Source organism: Xiphias gladius, chromosome 3 (assembly GCF_016859285.1).
Source record: "Xiphias gladius isolate SHS-SW01 ecotype Sanya breed wild chromosome 3, ASM1685928v1, whole genome shotgun sequence".
NCBI lineage: Eukaryota > Metazoa > Chordata > Actinopteri > Istiophoriformes > Xiphiidae > Xiphias > Xiphias gladius.
Window position 1 is genome coordinate 11,098,414 of NC_053402.1, and position 17,923 is coordinate 11,116,336.

The following is a 17,923-nucleotide window of genomic DNA, read 5'->3' on the forward strand; positions in this document are numbered from 1 at the left end:
TTGTACCTATACTATATTATATAATGATGTGTCAGCAGAATTGTACTGTTGTGGTTTGATAGAACTTTCTATAGGACAGCAACTAATGATTATATTAAGTATGGATTATTTTCAGGATTAATTGATTCATTGATTGATTATTCGGTTTATGAAACTTGAGAAAATAGTGAGAAATCCCCATCACAATTATCCAAAGCCCAAAGTGGCATCTTCACAGTGCTTGTTTTGTCCAACCACTAGTCCACACCTGATTAACCTGTCTTGACAATTATCCAAAAAGTTGCCAATTAATTTTCTGTCAATCAACTTATTGATTAATCACTAATTGTTTCAGCTCTGCTTGTCTATATTGCTGGGTAGTTAAATCTATAATAAAGCGTCATATTTTATACGCTCTTCATATATTTGGTTTGCAAAAATCTTTTTAATATAGTGCAGGTAAAAGAGCAATATATTAAGGCTACGACTAACAATTATTTGCATTATTGGTTGATTATTTTTTCGATTAATCGTTTTGTCTACAAAATGCCAGAAAATAGTGAAAAATGTCTACAACAACTCGCCATAGACCAAAGTGACATCTTCAGATGTCTTGTTTGACCCGCAGTCAAAAATGAAAAGCTATTCATTTTACTATCGTGTGTGACAAAAACAAAGCATCAAATCCTCATATTTGAGAAATAGCAAATATTTGACATTTTTGTTCATTTGATTATCAAAATAGCTGATTTTTTGTTGATCAGCTAATCAATCAATTCACTGACCCCTGCAGCTTTACAATGTAATGTATTTGAAATATAAACTGGCATGAAAAGATGGTGCAGTGCTCTAGCTATGTACAAGTACCTCAAATGTGTACCTAGGTACAGTACTTGAGTAAATGTACGTAGTTACATGCAACCACTGCTTCTCGGTCTGTTAGTCAATGTTTGCAGCCAGTCTACAGAAGACTTTTATCCCAAATCCAGCAGCAGGAAAATATAACCGCCCCAACAGCCTCCATGAAACTGTAACAAACAATCATTTTGATAGCCATAAAGGGCGATGTGAGGTCGAATCTGATTGGTTGACCCATATTCTAAACGTCACGCCGAGCCTCCCATTGGCCGACAGGGATTTGTTTTGCAGCCTTTAGACTTCCTCCTTTGCGTGTTTTCATAAACAAACCACATTTTTCCTCCCGCCGGAGCCACGGTACTCTTCCCCTGTCGGCCTGCCAGCGTTCACGGATTCCTGCTCGTGTTTCAACGAAGAGGCCGCGGGCGGAGCCGTGAGAGCTGGTCCCGGTTCGAAAGAGAGACGCGGGCAAGCGCTGCGGCAGGCGGAGGCTGTCGGTGTTGTCTTCATTGTCTGAGCGGTCAAACGCGTGGTCGACTGTCGGACCGAGCCCACCTGCCGACCGCGTACCTGCTGTAAGCGGATGGTTTTCGGCTGCCAGTGCCATTGGGCCGCTGCGTAAAGTGTGAAGAGCTTCGGGACTGTCAGGTGAGTCGGCAGACACCGAGGGACATCCTGCAATGCGCCCCTGAGCTGCTGTTAGCTGTTGTCTGTTGTGACTGTGCGGAGCTAGCAGGCTGGCTAACACACACACACACACACACACACGCGCTGGGTTTTTCTTGTAGCTGACGGAGGCGTCCGGCCGTTTGTGTCATTATTATTATTTGAGCCACTGACGGACGGTCGTCCGTGTTGGACAATGCAGAAATGTCGCAGCCACACGTTTGCCAGGACTCGAATTCGGGTGAAACTGCTCGTATCTGATGAAGCGGGGGATTTTTTTTTTTTTTTAATGCAAACTGTTACGAACCAGGAGACGAGCTGCTTGGTAAACTGTTCCCTAACCCATCTGCCGGCGTTGGTCTCGACTAATTTCTCTAATTTTGTAACAATACGCGCGTCGTTACAAACGTTACTTTGACTCGGTGACTCTCGGCCTCTGCACAGTGACCATAACAAAGATGCATGATCGCAACACGTTCGCCGGGGCTGCAGCTCGGTTATTTGTAGTAGATTCATCTGTCCATTTTTTTATGGAATCCAATTTCTGCCCAGAAAAGGTGTGTAAAAATCACACATATAAAACATTGAAAGGCGTTACACAATTCTGGTAAAGACATAGTCACTAACAATTATATCAATTATCGATTAATCTGCCGATTTTTTTTTTAAAATGTATTTATTTTTTTGTGCCTTGTTTATAAAATGCCGGAAAATAGTCTCAAAAAATGCCCATTACAATCTCCCAGACACAACCTGACATGTTCCGACGTCAGGTTGCGTCTGTGACCAACGGTCCAGAATCCAAAGACATTCAGTTCTCACCATCGTGTCTGTGGCAAAGAGAAGCATCAGATCCTCGCATTTGAAAAGCTAGAAAACAGCAGACATTCGACACTTTTGCTGAACAAACGGCCGAAACAATATTTCGATTGTCAGAATAGTAGCCACGTAATTTTGTGTCGATGGACTAATTGACTAATCGTTACAGCTCTAGCATTCCCAGATAGAAAGTCTAAATTGTGACCTCTTAAATCAGAGTTACGAGGTAACAAGTCAAACCGCATCATTTCGATTCAGGAAGTCCAAACATTGGCTAAGTATCAGCTCATGTTATTTTGGGATAAGCTCCTGAGTTCCATATTGCTATTATCAGATGTGTCCAAATTCTTCGGAAAACCTGTCGGTCTGATGCCCTGGTATCCCTCACTGACAGGGCTAAAGTTGGCCAAAGCAACTTGCCCCAGCACCTCATTGATCTATTTTTGGCTAACAAGTCCCAGGAGACATAGCCCTTATGCCTGCATCACAAACCCATGTACAACAACAAACCACCATCCTGCTTCCTCCTGCCCTCCTCCTCTTCCTCAGACATGGTGAAGCTGACAAAGGCCAAGACGTTCCAGGCCTACCTGGACTCCTGCCACCGCCGTTACAGCTGCGTGCACTGCCGAGCCCATCTGGCCAACCATGATGATCTTATCTCCAAGGTCCGTATGCTGCCACCCTTTGTTGTTAATAATCGCTTCAGTGGACTCATGCACCACTTCATGGTTCTCACACAATTTAGAAAGTAGCAGAGCTGGAAAAACTGGACTCACATAAAAAGAGAGATCTCTAACTTACAAGACATGTTGGAAATATCTTTTAAAGCTGGAGAAATTACATTTAATATCATATTGTCTTTGTGATCCATATATCAAGGAGGCACTTTTTTTTTTTTTTTTCTCTCTGATTTCATTTTTCCTCCGTGTCTCCTAGTCTTTCCAAGGCAGTCAGGGCCGGGCCTACCTCTTCAACTCTGTGTGAGTATTTTATTTTGAAATATTACTACACGTTGGTACATTGATTCTACAAAAGTGACTATTCTTATCGTAGATTTCCTGTCTTCTTTTTATGTCCATATTCACTATGTAGTTAGGTAAAAAGTGAGTTTAGTTAGTGTTACAATTACAATTTATATTAAGTGCAGTTTTAAAAAACACTTTTCTTAAAAAATCATTTGTATTTAACCTACATTTTAGATTTGTGGCCTTTTCAGTATTTTGTGGGCCTTTTTTAGAAGCAAAAAGAAGATGGTGTATATTATTTCGGAAACGGTCCAGTTCTCCCTGAAAACAAATTTGCAGTATCAGACATGTTTTCACATTGTCAACAGATAATTTGATTTGCTGCAGAGTGATCCTTGAAGTTGAGTGAGTTCACTTTAGTCACACTCCTCCTGGGTTAGTAGGTCAGGAAAACTCGGGCTCTAACCATAAGATGTGATGTCATCAAGGCTCCCCCAGTCAAAATAACTTAATCTGGCTTCATCATATGGTTTAAGCTTGATCTGTTCAGGTGAAGCCGTAGATGGTTTCCTCCCTCCTCCCGACTACTGTTTCAAGAACTTTAGTCTTCTTTCCGTCGAAGGAGTTTATGTTTCAGTTGTTTCCTAGTGCATAGCAAGGAGAGTCATTTTATCACTGTGAATCGGAGAAAGGCTGTTGTTTGACGACACTGCGTGTGGTTTCAGGGTCAACGTCGGCTGCGGTCCTGCGGAGGAGAGGCTGCTGCTCACGGGACTTCACGCAGTGGCCGACATCTACTGTGAAAACTGTCACACCACGCTGGGCTGGAAATACGTAAGCATGCACACCTGCACACAAAATGTTGGCTTGCTCCACATTAAACCGGATTTATGCTCAACGAGGGGGTTAACGTAATCCCCACCGTAGCTACCCATGGCGTATGTTTTCATTTATAGCTCAGCATCAGATTTCAGCCACTGATGGGCAGCCCTTCAGCATTAAATGGATTTTTGGCACATGACAAAGCCATTTCTTGTGTGTTTACTTTCATTCATTCACTGTGATGGAGAAGAGAGATCGCCGTGAGCAGGTTTGCAGTAGTCATCCCTTTGCCAGGACTCTGGCATCCCAAATTGGCTAATCGCAGTTCTTGCAAGTCCCCACACGGCACCTTTTTGTAGCCCAGATTTTTAATTACATTTTTGAGGAGCCATACATCGGCTAATGTCTAACAGCTACAACTACTGTAGTGTAGGCTCCAAAGCTACAACATAACCCCTTAACGCACAAGTATAAATTCAGTTTAACACATTTTATGATGTTGTTGGAGATGGTTTAATGTTTTTGTTTTTTTCCTGTGTGGTAATAAAGCGATAGTTTCAACTGTTAGAGATGTGAACAAACGTTTCCACACATTCATACACTCTTTTTCTCAAACTGTAATAATGTTTTAGATTTTTTTTTTTTTTTTTTTTTTTAGCAGGTTTTTCAAGTTTGAACACTACCTTGAAATTTCAAATATTATTCATATAAATATTTTTGTTATTATTAGATAGTTAAGGAGCTGAATAAATTACATGTGGAGTGTGTGTGTATCATTATATGAAACTCGTACTGAGCGATACAGAACCATGTTATAAATCTGATTTGAGCTACACCTCAGTCTGCTTTTCTAATTACCCTTTTGCACCTTCCTTCTGCAGGAACAAGCCTTTGAACTGAGTCAGAAGTACAAGGAGGGGAAGTACATCATCGAGCTATCCCACATGATAAAGGACAACGGCTGGGACTGAGAAGGAAATCTTCGTTTTTCTTCATGACTTTTTCAAAAAGTTGCATCCCCTTGACTTGAAAGGGTTCCAGTGTAGCTTCCTCATCCTGCATTTCGATCCATCACTGTGCCACACTTTCACTTCGTATGGCTTTGCCGAAAAATAGCATGTGTTGCCTTATCTTTTTCTGTTCTTCGTGTTTCTCGCGCAACCACAACAACACATATGCTGATATCGCTATCCTAATTGGTAGTTGTGCTGGGACATGGACCGAATGAGTGCAGGGTTTGTGTGGGAAAGACTGGCAGGTGTAGTCACACAGGCAAGTGTGCGTGTTGGATTTAAGCGTGTCCGAGTGATGTAACAGTGCCCACTCGCTCGGTGGAGGCGAGGCCAGGGCAAGGCAAATAATCTGACCTTCTTACACATCAGATGCAGGTATTTGGGTATTTCCTTTGAGTTTAGACTATCTGGCCCAAACTGTGTAAAGTATTTAGGCTTATTTAACCCATGGATCATTTGCAAGTAATGCAAGGCTATGGGAACGCTTAGAGCAGTTTTTTTTTTTTAATCAGGGAAATTAATGTTTTATATTATAAGATCAGTAACACTTGTTCACATTGTGCTAAGGGCAATCAGGGTTTTGAATTAGTAACGTTAAAGCCCACAAAAGTCTCCTGAAAGAATTGGAATACCTGGAATATGAGTGTCTGATTGCAGGTATACATTTTAGTGTGTGTATATGTGCGTGTGTGCATGTGAGTGTGTATATGCAGTGCGTGCTGAGTTGCTTTAAGCTGGACAGTGTTTAGAAGCATTAGTCTGGAGTTCACATCTAGAGTTTCCACTGCACAGTTGGGATAACTTCACTTTTAATTAATGCTGATGAGCTCTATCGTTTGTGTTTTTGTATAGCCTAAACACTGAGCTGTCTTTAATGCTAACATTTACTCAATCATGTTAGAGCAAAGTGTGATTAGGATTATGTAGCATATTTATGGTGATTTTTTTAATGTCTGCGTCTTTCATTAAAGTGTATTATTTTAACCTGATCTTTCATTAAAATACAGTGTCTGTAATGTGTGTAGTTCAGTTTTCTTTGCGATATGTCGTTGTATATGTAATCCTGCCCCCGATTACCACAGCCCACACCTTTCTTTATTTACTCAAAAAAAGCATGAGTAAAATAGATGCTTGAGAGAAGAAGTTTCTTTCCAAAGTACAGAAACAACATAAAAGTCTGATCGCCACTAGAGAAGTGGTAATCCTCATGACTCTCAGGATCTTTTTAACTTCTGTTTTACTGTGTATTTGCTGATGCCTATGGTGTAAAGGTGTCTAAAGTTCAGTTTGTTTAATGAATTTCTGGTTTAAAAAAAAAAAAATGACTCATGCATGTAGGCAGAGCTCTCATTCATGGAGGAAGAAAACCAACAGACTGCTCTGAATGGTCAACAAATCAGCCAGTAGATAGCATGGGCACTGTTAGATTGTTGGTATATTGGTTGTTTAAAATATATTATAACTATAAATGTATATACTATATATTAATTTGTAGATACCCTGCTGGTTACACTAGGCTACCACAAACAGTCCAAATAGTTGGGCTGCATTAATTGGTTAAAAATATATTTTTCTGTTAGAAAATTTAAATTATGGCTCTGATCCCAAAATTTCTTCCAGAAAATAAAAAAAATCAAATAAAATGTTAACAATATATACAGCCATAAAAGGCAAAACAATTTTGTGAGGGAAAGTTAAAAGATGACTTATGTACTGTAATAGTGTTATATAACAAAATTTCACATGTAAAATAGCATTGAATGGAATTCAGATTTTACAAAAATTTGCAGATGATATAAAAGTGAATTTAATGCCTTGGACAACACACTGAGTATCTTTTCCATCACTGACAGTTTGTTGCAACATTAAAATGACACAACTTGCTTTGGATTTTCAAAACACCGGCAGCAAAAGAAAGTTAATACACATTCTCCTCTCATTGTAAAGCAATGGTGATCATAGTTACAGAAGCAACAGGTCACATGAGTGAGCTCTGACCAGGAATAAGGGCTTTTTTTATGACGTGGTGAGAGGCTGCTGACAGTCACATGTATGCAGTTCATTTTCTGCTGTCTGCTCTGCATTCGCTTTTCATTCCTAAAACATCTACTGAATATTTACATTATAAAGGCCCTAGTTGGTGACAAACAATGAGAAACTTTACACTAGTAGCACTGAGGGATATTCATTTACATTTTTTTTCTTCTTCAGTCCCTAATAATATCTTGCAACATACAGAAGGTCCGCTACACCGTATGGTACGTGTCACCAAGCAGTGTAGGTAAAGCTCCTGGCGTCAGAAAATGAATCTGCTGTCGTCGTGGACCAAATCAAAAACAAATTTTTGGGGTTAAAGACAGACAAGGATCTCAAACCTATGAAACAAATGAATGTAAATAAAGCTTGTATAGTTGGAAGCGTCCTAATATTGCACGGATGTGTATATAATTTCTATTTGAAGTCACACATTATAGTCTGTGTGCCTAGAGTACAATTCAAGTGTCAGGAGAAAATGTGTGCTTGGCTGATTGATAAAAAAAAAAGTGAATTCAAATTTCCATAAACTATCTATTGATTTATCATAAGGTTTACATCTGTCTATTTTAAATTAGTTCTCCCTTAATTTATTATGTTTGGCTGATGATCAGACTGATTGAGTAGCTGAGGATTTATTGCCTTGCTCAAGGACACTTCAACCAGACGTGGCTGTTGACAGAACTCCACTTAAATTGTTTATTTATGCACAGACATTTCGGGCAGACGCCCTTCCTCAGCGTACAAAGTGGCAACAGGTTTGTGCTGTGCTGCGGTGATGCAGACTACTCCCTGGTCTTTACTGATGCCAAATGGACAGTATGTCCTTTCCTGTGATGCAGTGAAATCAGTTATTAATCAGTTCTTAAATGAATTTAACTCGATCTGACTCAAATTCTGTCAAAACTCTAATCGGTTTAATTATACTGAATAGTTTTTGAATACACAGAAAATCAAGACAAAAATCAGGGCATGTTGGTCTTATGTGAGAGACCTCAGTCAAATCAAGCGTGCCCCCCCCAAAAAAAACATGCAGATGACAAGCTGTGATAGCCATCAAGACTCGCTAAGGGATGCTGTGGGTGAAATATACATTTTAGGAAACTTAATTGTGTAAAGAAGGTAAATGATCAGGTTAAGATGTAATCTATAGATAAGATCTGCCCAAAAAAAGGGATACAAATGTTCTGAGGTGAGGTGAAATGTCCCTTTAGCCGACATAGGAAACAGCCATTTCCATTTTACAGTGTCACCTTGACAAAGGCAGCCCCGCGATGTGTCTCCGGGCTACTCAGTCAAATCAGTCTGGATTTGTTTGACTCCTGCAATGAGTCTAACGTTGATTTAGATGACTGTCCTCCTACCACGCTTATCGCGTGGTGAAAACAACATACAGCAGACACACTGTGCTGTATTAGAAGATGGGTGCATGCTGGATATGGACACTGTGTCACCGTGTTTTCTGATCGTCTCTATGTTACACTATTTATTCGTTGATGTGTTTTTTTTTTTAAATTATACAGAAAACACAGTGTTAAGTGGTTTAATTGACCATTTATTTGAAGCCTTATTATCATTACGCCAGCGTGTAGTGACTACTGGCGTTTCAACCGCAGTCAGGGCATTTGCAGCAGAACATACCACAACACACACACTCTACAAACTCATCTACGTCTTATTTTGCGGTTTCCCAAACTTTATGTAACGTGTAATTGCTGTGAAAATCGATACTAAATGAGAAGAGGTTCTACAAGACATTTTAAGGTGCAATAAACAAAGAAGGGTTAGATATTTTAAGCCTGTTCGTGTCGAGCATCCCCACGTCCACGCGAATGGATCCATCCGAGGCGGTTGGTCATGTGACTTTTTCCGTTTCGCCATTTTCCTCTTCTACACCGGTGCCCTCGCTGGCAGCTACGTTGTCGCTCCCTCTCAGCGTTTCGACCTGTCCAGAGCTGACGAAGGGATAGGGGAAACCTTGAAAAGAAGATAGTCTGCCGTGTAGCTGTATCGTCCCGAGAGAAGAGCCAGAATGTCTTCTGAAGAGAGCCCCGAGTACTCGCCTTTCTTCGCTGTGATGGGAGCCTCTGCGGCCATGGTCTTCAGCGGTAACTACCCCAGCTTCTTCACCCGACATCTCTTGTTTCACTCTTTCAACGCGAACGACGACTTAGCGCAGCCAGATGTTGAATTCCTGTTGAAATCCTGAAGTGATGGTAAAAAAAAAAAAAAAAAAAAACGACAACACGGCTGCTGTCGTTAGAGGAGCGGTGTTGGTGTCAGCTGGGTCGGTCGGTCAGGGCTCACAGACACAGACACACACACACACACACACACACACACACACACACCTGCCAGGGATGCGGGGGGGGGGGTTACCACCGACATCATGCTACTGACCACCAGCTCCTTATACCAGCCACATCGTAGCTAACCCCCATCATGTCCTGGCCAGGTTATATGATATCAAGCTGTAACGATGTTTGCTGGTAGCTGCTGGTTGGTGACGCAGACCCTTGCTGAGGTGGCAGCTGCTATCTGTAATCCCTCAGAATTAATTTTATTTTACAGCACAGGATTAAATTACAAGGTAGATACAATTCCCCTACGATTCTTGCTGAAATTGAACGCAGCACATGTTTTCCATAGGTTTTAATGAACGGTATCACAGGAGGGCCAACACCAAGGCCTGCACGCTAGGCTGTGGAATTGAAGGGGAAAATCCGTCCATTCATTCATTTGCAGGAGGCAGGGTGCACCCAGTGTACACCCAGAGGACATCTACTCCGCTACAAAATTCACAATGTGCTGATGGGGGAAGATATGTTGGGGAAGTCAAGTAGATTCCTACAGACACAGTCAACTGTCTCCATAATTTGGAAATCAATGATGATTTCATGGTGACATCTGGTGACATGTTGTGGAGTTTGTACATCTGTTTAGTCCCAGACTGGGCTGCTAATATTAATCTACATCTACAGATGCACAAATCGGACTTTTTTCTCTCCCAGTACCAATTGCAATACCTCAGCTTGAGGTATCTGCATCACCGAATACTAATCTGATTCCAGCGCGCTCTTTTTCTGAAATTTAAAATCTGTTTTGGGATTATTTTTATATAAAGTAGGTGAGGCCAGGTATTGCTGTGGGACTAAAAACTGAGCCAGTGGCCTGTTGTACCTGAATGAATGTGACTAAAATTTGAGAATCTGTATTTAATGTAGGTGGGTCACATCCTGGCCTACACCCAACTGAATCAGTGCGTCTGTAATTAAATCTAAATGAGCTTTGGTGTTTACTACTTATGCCCGGGGGTCTGTTCTGTAGCTGAATAATACCAAATCCAACTATATTTTGGGTATGTCCTGCAAAAAGTCTGCTTGAGCTGTTATGGCTCATAGTTACTGTAAAGGCTACATGGGAAAGGCTGTGTTTTTAAAAAAAAAAAAAATTGTTCTTTTCAGTAAGGGTTATAAATATGTAGCTATGTGTACAGCAACATCTTTTTGAAAACCTTTACTGCTTTTGTTTTTTGCTATACACTGGATCAAAAAACAGATACAGTTAGGTCCATAAGTATTTGGACAGTGACACAATTTTTCAAAATTTTGCATCTGTACACCACCACAGTAGATTTGAAACAAAGCCAAAAAGATGTGATATAAGTGTGGACTTTCAGCTTTAATTCAAGGGGCTTAAAAAAATATTGCATAAACTGTTTAGGAATTAGTCATTTTTATACATAGTCCCTCATTTTCAGAGGCTCAAAAGGAATTGGACGGTCAGTTTCATAGCCAGGTGTGGCCTATTCCCTTGTTATTTCATGACAAATGAAGCAGATAAAAGGTGTTGAGTTGATTCCAAGTGTTGATTTTGCATTTGGTAGCTGCTCATCAATAAGTGATCCAAAGAGGTGTCGGTGCAAATGATGGTGGCCATCATTAGACTGAAAAACCAAAACAAACCTATTAGACAGATGGCAGAAACTTTAGGAGTGGTCAAACCAAGAATTTGGTACATTCTTAAAAAGAAGAAATGCACTGGTGAGCTCAGCAACAAAAAAAGGCCTGGAAGACCAGAGACCAGAGAGAACTAAAGGGGATGATCGCAAATATCGTTCCTTGGTGAAGAAAAATCCTTCACAACATCTAGCCAGGTTAAGATCACTCTCAAGGAGATAGGCATATCACTGTCAAAGTCCACAATAAAGTGACGTCTTAATGAATGTAAATACAGAGGGTTTACCACAAGGTGCAAACAACTGGTAACACTCAAGAACATAAAGTGTAAAGGCTCTACTATCTGCTCAGATTCGGCCAAATGCTGCAAAAGTGATAGGAAGGTGCTTCACGGTACAGATGGATAATGACCCAAAACATACTGCGAAAGCAACCCAAGAGCTGCTCAAAGCAAATAAATGGAATATTCTTCAATGGCCAAGTCAGTCACCTGAACCCAACCCAACAACCCAGCAGGCTGTTCACTTCCTGAAGACCTAACTGAGGGCAGAAAGACCCGAAAACAAGTAGCAACTGAAGGCAACTGCAGTAAAGGCCTGGCAAAGCATCTCAGGGGAGGAAACTCAGCATTTGGGTTCCAGACTTCAGGCAGTCATTGACTGCAAAGGATTTTCATCCAAGTATTAAAAATAACCCTTATATTTATAATTATGTTGGTTTGTCCAAATACTTTTGAGCCTCTACAAATTAGGGACTATGTAAAAATAAAAAAAGGCTAATTCCTAAACGTTTAAGGTGATATATTTGTTGAACCCCTTGACATAAATCTCAAAGTCTTCACTTCAATCACATCTTGATTGCTTTGTTTCAAATACAGTGTGGTGGTGTACAGAGGCAAAAGACAGAAAATTGTGTCAGTGTCCAAATGCTTATGGACGTAGCTGTATAAAACATAATTACTCCTGTGTAGCACAGCACTCCCTGAATACATGACATTGGCATGTAGTTTTGCAGCAGTGCTATAACATCAAAGTAAAGTCCACTCTGGCCCAGATTTTAAAGTCTATACAACTACGCCAAAAAATAGTGGATTTATTAGCCTGATACTGATACTGATGTTTGAGACTTAAAAAGACCTGGTAACAATATATTGACCAACATTAGTTTTTTATTAAATATACATCTGAACAATTTTGATATGGATCCCCTAAATTTGGTTATTAAATAACTATAAATAATGATGCCCTTTCTATTACTTCAAACATATCTTTGCCATTTTTCCGTACTGCAATTTCTTGTTACTTTTCTGGCTGATGAATTGGTCGGGCTCTGTTGCACATCATTTCCACATCGTAGGCTTACAACAGCACCTTGATTCAACAGTATAATTTGGGCTTTACAGCTTTGAACCAGAAAATGTTGAGCCCATATCTCTATCGCTACCTAAAATCTCCATGGCTGTTGCTATAGTGTCACAACAGCGGGTCTTCATAAACAGGTAGCATCCAGTGTTCAGAGTTTCTCAGTGCTCGCTGCCATCAAAGCCATGTATAATAATCGGTAATTGGCCTGTGCAGAACTATGCTCTCCAGGTAACAAAGAATAGCACTCCACACTGTAGATTGCTTAAATTTCTTTTTACAATGAGCTTAGATGCTGGTCAACTATCTGAGGAAAAAGAGGATTGCCCTGTGTGGAGTGATGGGTGTGATCACATGGTCAGACGTGAAAATAAAATATCTTATCTTATCTTATCTTGTCCTGAACAAAAGGCAGAATATTTTATGTTGCTCATCCCCACTTTTCAGTGACTGTTGTTTGATTTGAACCCCAAAGAAGCAAAAATTGGTTAGGTAATTTACCAATGCTTATTATTAAATCAACTAAACTAGAAAACATACACAGATTGTCCAGTTAAACCTGTGCCATCTAATGAAAACCAACAATGCCACAATGCCACAAATTACAGCCTGGTGTAGCTCAATCAACACCTCTGATACAGAGTCAACAAAAACTGAACATTGTAAGCTTCACAAGATAGTCTTTAGTCTTCTAGTCTTTATTTGTTTGTACAATTAAAACATTACAGTCAAATACATAAAGTAATGGAGCTCAGGGGAGGAAGGAAGCCAAATGGCTTATGCTAAGTCCTCTCTTAATATAAAACACTTCACAATCAAGTATAAAATAACATACGGAAGCGCAAATAAAAAAAAAGCACAAAAAGGGGAACTTACTATGTAAAACAAATGAAAAAATACAGGAAAAAAACAATAAAAAATTGAGGTTCGTGTTAATGTGTAGGGTTATTATAAGGCTATTGTAATACTGTAGGTGGTTTTCAATCGTACAGGTACACCCAACACACTAACTGGCAACATGCTTGCAGTGATCAGTGATGTGCAGTGTTGAAGTGTGTGACAAGCAGACCAGACACCAATGATACATGAGGTGACTGCAGGGCAGAGTGGAGACCTAGGAGGTGCTACCATTCGTGACATTAGTCATGAAAATACTCAAATAATAAAACAATTAAAGTGGGCAGAGTTAGATGGGTTAGCAAGGATGTTTTTCAAAGATGTGTGGGAAAACACTAGTGTGATTGGCATCTTTTATTTTTATATTTAATGTATATCCTTAATTTCTTAGTTATTTATTGCTGGGTGGGAGAGAATTGGCAGTCGGAACGTTTTCTACCGTTTCGACAGGAATCATTTGAAAGTGAAGAATTAGCACTGACTTAAGGGATGAATTAACACACACTCTCTTCTCTCTTACTCAGCATTAGGAGCGGCGTATGGGACAGCAAAGAGCGGCACGGGCATTGCTGCCATGTCTGTGATGCGGCCAGAGCTCATCATGAAGTCCATCATCCCTGTGGTCATGGCGGGTATCATCGCCATCTACGGGCTGGTGGTGGCTGTGCTGATAGCAAACAACATCTCTGAGAGAGTCTCCCTTTACAAGTAAGACGAACCTCCGATACAGTATGAAACGTATTTATTCATTTTTACCTTTTCATTTCTGCTCATGCTATTTGTGTAAATTGAGAAACACATTTTATATCTTTTACGTAGTTTTTATGCTTTTGAATTGAATTACATACACACACATAACCCCACCACCTTCTTAACTCAAACACAATAACAAAGCAGAGCCAAGTTTGGCTAAGAAAATAACTCTTAGAAAAGTGATCAAGAGTTTCAACAATTAGTCAAAGAAATGAATAGAAGTCCAATATTTAGTGGACCTTTATCTGTCTTGATCTCTGCCAGCTCCTGAGAAAAACATCTGGGTATTGAGCTCTCTAAACGTTCGATTTACTTCTTCATGGTACATTTGCTACATCCGGCTTGTGGCTGCTCATGGCTGGCTACGCTTTTATGCGGTTTTAAGTGTGGGTGAGACTCAACGAAAGAAAAAGTTCTATGTTCTGCATCTTAACAATTAGACCATCAGATGCCGCTCACTGCTAATATTAAAAGTATTGCTTAATAAGTGTTGCTTATAAGTGGTCCTGTTTGCTTTTAATATAATTTAAGGGATTAACAATGCTCGAAAAGTTAATGTCACAATGAAACAGGAGGTGAAGCATCTTTACTTTCAGTAATGTGATGTATTTCTGACTGAAAAAGAAAATGTGGGTGGCATTTATTTACTTAAGTCTACGTGGCTTAGTGAAAACACTGTGAGGATGTAGAGGACTGTTGGCCTCCACCAAACACCTCCTTCATCTGGAAGAGGGATGAGCGTAAAATGAACTAACTACACCTCAGTTACTCTCTTTGAAAGTGTAAACAAACTTGACCTGACCCACAATGTCACTAACACTAGCTACTACGACATACAAACTGACAGTCAAGTGCAGTTCTATCGAATGGAGGGGGTTAACTAGCCAAAAATATGTTGATGTTTTACGGGAAGAGAAAAGTGAATTTTATTTAATTTTTTTTTTTTTTTTTTTTATTATTTCGCTTTGCCAGGGAAAGACCACACAGTATGGGCCCAACCACATTTCACTCATTATGTCCTTTTTAATGTCCTCACTGGCAGCACCTTGAATCCCTTTATTGGAAAGCTGCACTTGCTGCTGCTCTGAATTGGGAAAATATGGGTGAAAAGGGGGCTCCAGTGGTCTTCTGATATATATTAAGGTCATTAGATAGATTTGTTTTTTTAGGTAAACTACTTCTTAAAATGATTCTACACCTAAAATCTTTTGGACATCAAACACTCACCTTCTGTGGACTTGATAGGTGGATATATGAAACCACTCATGTATCATAGTCATCTTCCCTGCTGTCCATCTATATACGCAGTATGTTCTAAACAATCATAGTGTATTAATGCCATAATGTCGCTTAATACACTGCCTCTGTGCCGCAGAGGAGCCTGATTGTAATGCCTGTACTGGGAATTGCCACAAATATCAAAAGTATTTAGTCGAAATTTTATGCAGCAGTTTCCAAGATAACTTCATAGAACAGGGCTGGATGTTGATTTACTGTATGTTTCGGAAACTATTACCTTGTGCAGTGACAGCATTATTTTCTGTCTCCAACAGGAGTTTCCTGCATCTCGGTGCTGGTCTTAGCGTGGGCCTGAGTGGTCTGGCAGCCGGGTTCGCCATCGGCATCGTGGGCGACGCAGGGGTACGAGGCACCGCCCAGCAGCCCCGGCTTTTCGTGGGCATGATCCTGATCCTGATCTTCGCTGAGGTGCTGGGGCTTTACGGCCTTATCGTGGCCCTCATCCTATCTACAAAATAAGTGTCTGCATCAAACACCATCTCATTCATTCCACATCAAAGCAGCAAGAACAAATAGGAGATTTTCACCTACTTCCATTACACCCTGTGGGTCTGGCAGGATGGGATGGCAACAGAAACATGTTGGCGGTCGACTTTGACAGCTGTGTCCTCAGTAGATGTGATCTATCCGTATTGTTTAAAGCCATCCAGTTGTGTCAGGTCCTGTGTGTACAGAACGGGCATGAAGATGTATTGGTTGTTATGGGATGATGTGTGGACAGTCTGCCTGATTTGTTGTCTGATCTTAACCTGTACAGTGATCCAGAGTCCCTCCTCCCCCTGTAAATGTAGTAACCAGTCTGTGCTGTGAGCGTGAGTAATAATGTTTACCCCTTTGCCCATTCCCCTCCTTTGATTTTTGTTTTATGTTGGTCGTCTTGATTGTCATTCTCTGTTTTGAGACTGCTGAAAATCATGCACATTAGCATTTTATTTTTTCATGTTCTTTTTGGGGACCAGTTTTGAATCACAGTGGGTTGAGAAGCTGTCAAGACATTTTTTTTTTTTTTTTTTTTTTCACTATTTATGGAAAGTTATGAAGATTTTGACTTAAAGAAACTGTCTAAATGGAATACCCTATATACATAAATATATATATATATATATAAATTATCTGTGTATAGCTAGATTAATTGCACTGTGGGTAATTGTTCAAAGTGCTTGGAATTCCTCTGGATGTAGTGTGATTATTAATGGAGGATGTCCACATGTTGACATGGAGTTGACTGTGTGTGTGTGTGTGTGTGTGTGTGTGTGTGCGTGTGTGTGTGTGTGTGTGTGTGTGTGTGTGTGAGAGAGAGTGACACTGAGTGCGTAATGTGTGCAAGCGGATTTATGTTTAATGACATTCTCAAACACTAGTATCGTTTACCTGTAGTGCTGCTGTTGGGATTTTTTTTGTTTGTTTGTTTGTTTGTTTGTTTTTGTTTAAGGTGAAAGCTCACTGTTCAGCCATGCCTGTCAGATTTCCAAATAAAACTCAACCTCCTCCAGAAGATCATCGTCAGGCCTTTTATGTCTGATATTAATGGGATGAATAAACTCACACTACCAACAACCTTTTAGACTTTTCAGAGTCTGGAGCATTTCAGTCTGAAAGAAAAATGGTTAAATTGGTAAATTAAATGTAAAGCAGGAAGGACTTCCTATAGATCATTGTAGTCAAAAACAAATCAAGATTGTCATTTAATTCTTTCAATCTTTCAAACAGGTAAGGACAAAGACAACAAATTTGCTTATATAAAAAATAAATCTAGTATTTTCAACTAGGGCTGCAAACTAATTATTTTCATGATCAATTACAAATTATTTTCTTGACCAATTGTTTGGTCTGTAAAATCAGAATGTTTTCTTAGAAATGTCCATTACAGGTCTCCAGAGCCCATGGTGACTTTAAAGTTTACTGTTTTGTCTGATCATTTGTCCAAACCCTATAGATATTCAGCTTATTATCATCGAAGCGTATACAAAACTGAAAATATTTAAATCTCAGAGGCTGGAGCAAGTGAATTTTGGTCATTTTTACTAAAATAATAGCTTAAATTATTTGATCGTCAAAATTGTTGCAGATTCATTCTCTCTTGATCAACTAATCCATTAACAGGCTTATCATTGCAGCTCTACTTCGGACCCCCGTCATTTTAAAATTATTTTCAAATGACCTAATATCTGATGAATAAATTGGCAGCAGTCTCATCTAGCAGTATTCTTGACACCAGTTTCTTGAAATTAAAACATTTTCTAAATAACCTCACATGAAACATAACCTCAATATGTTCGATCTCAGCTAAATTAGAAATCATCACCTACTGATAACAAATGGCAGACGGAGAAGCTGAATTATCTGTTTCACGAGATATGCAAAGAATTTTACAGTGGGAAAAAAATGTGACTAGTCTGAACAAATCCGTCGTCAGTCAGCAGTAAAAACTCATCACATCGTGTATGACCAGGTCAGAGACCAGCTGAGACTCAGACCCAGACTTCTGTTAAGTA

General features: G+C 39.9%; 2 protein-coding genes across 2 annotated transcripts; both read left to right on the forward strand.

Moving 5' to 3' along the window:
* The first annotated feature begins 1,083 nt into the window (after positions 1 to 1,083).
* Positions 1,084 to 6,141, forward strand: ypel3 (yippee-like 3). The gene is made up of 5 exons (XM_040124308.1): positions 1,084 to 1,485; positions 2,872 to 2,990; positions 3,262 to 3,305; positions 4,016 to 4,124; positions 4,994 to 6,141. The coding sequence occupies exons 2-5, from the start codon at positions 2,874 to 2,876 to the stop codon at positions 5,081 to 5,083; spliced, it is 360 nt and encodes a 119-aa protein (XP_039980242.1). The 5' UTR covers positions 1,084 to 1,485; positions 2,872 to 2,873; the 3' UTR covers positions 5,084 to 6,141.
* Positions 6,142 to 8,989: 2,848 nt separating this feature from the next.
* On the forward strand, positions 8,990 to 16,923 carry atp6v0ca (ATPase H+ transporting V0 subunit ca). Its single transcript, XM_040124095.1, has 3 exons — positions 8,990 to 9,267; positions 13,901 to 14,084; positions 15,683 to 16,923. The coding sequence occupies exons 1-3, from the start codon at positions 9,192 to 9,194 to the stop codon at positions 15,885 to 15,887; spliced, it is 465 nt and encodes a 154-aa protein (XP_039980029.1). The 5' UTR covers positions 8,990 to 9,191; the 3' UTR covers positions 15,888 to 16,923.
* The last annotated feature ends 1,000 nt before the right edge of the window (positions 16,924 to 17,923 follow it).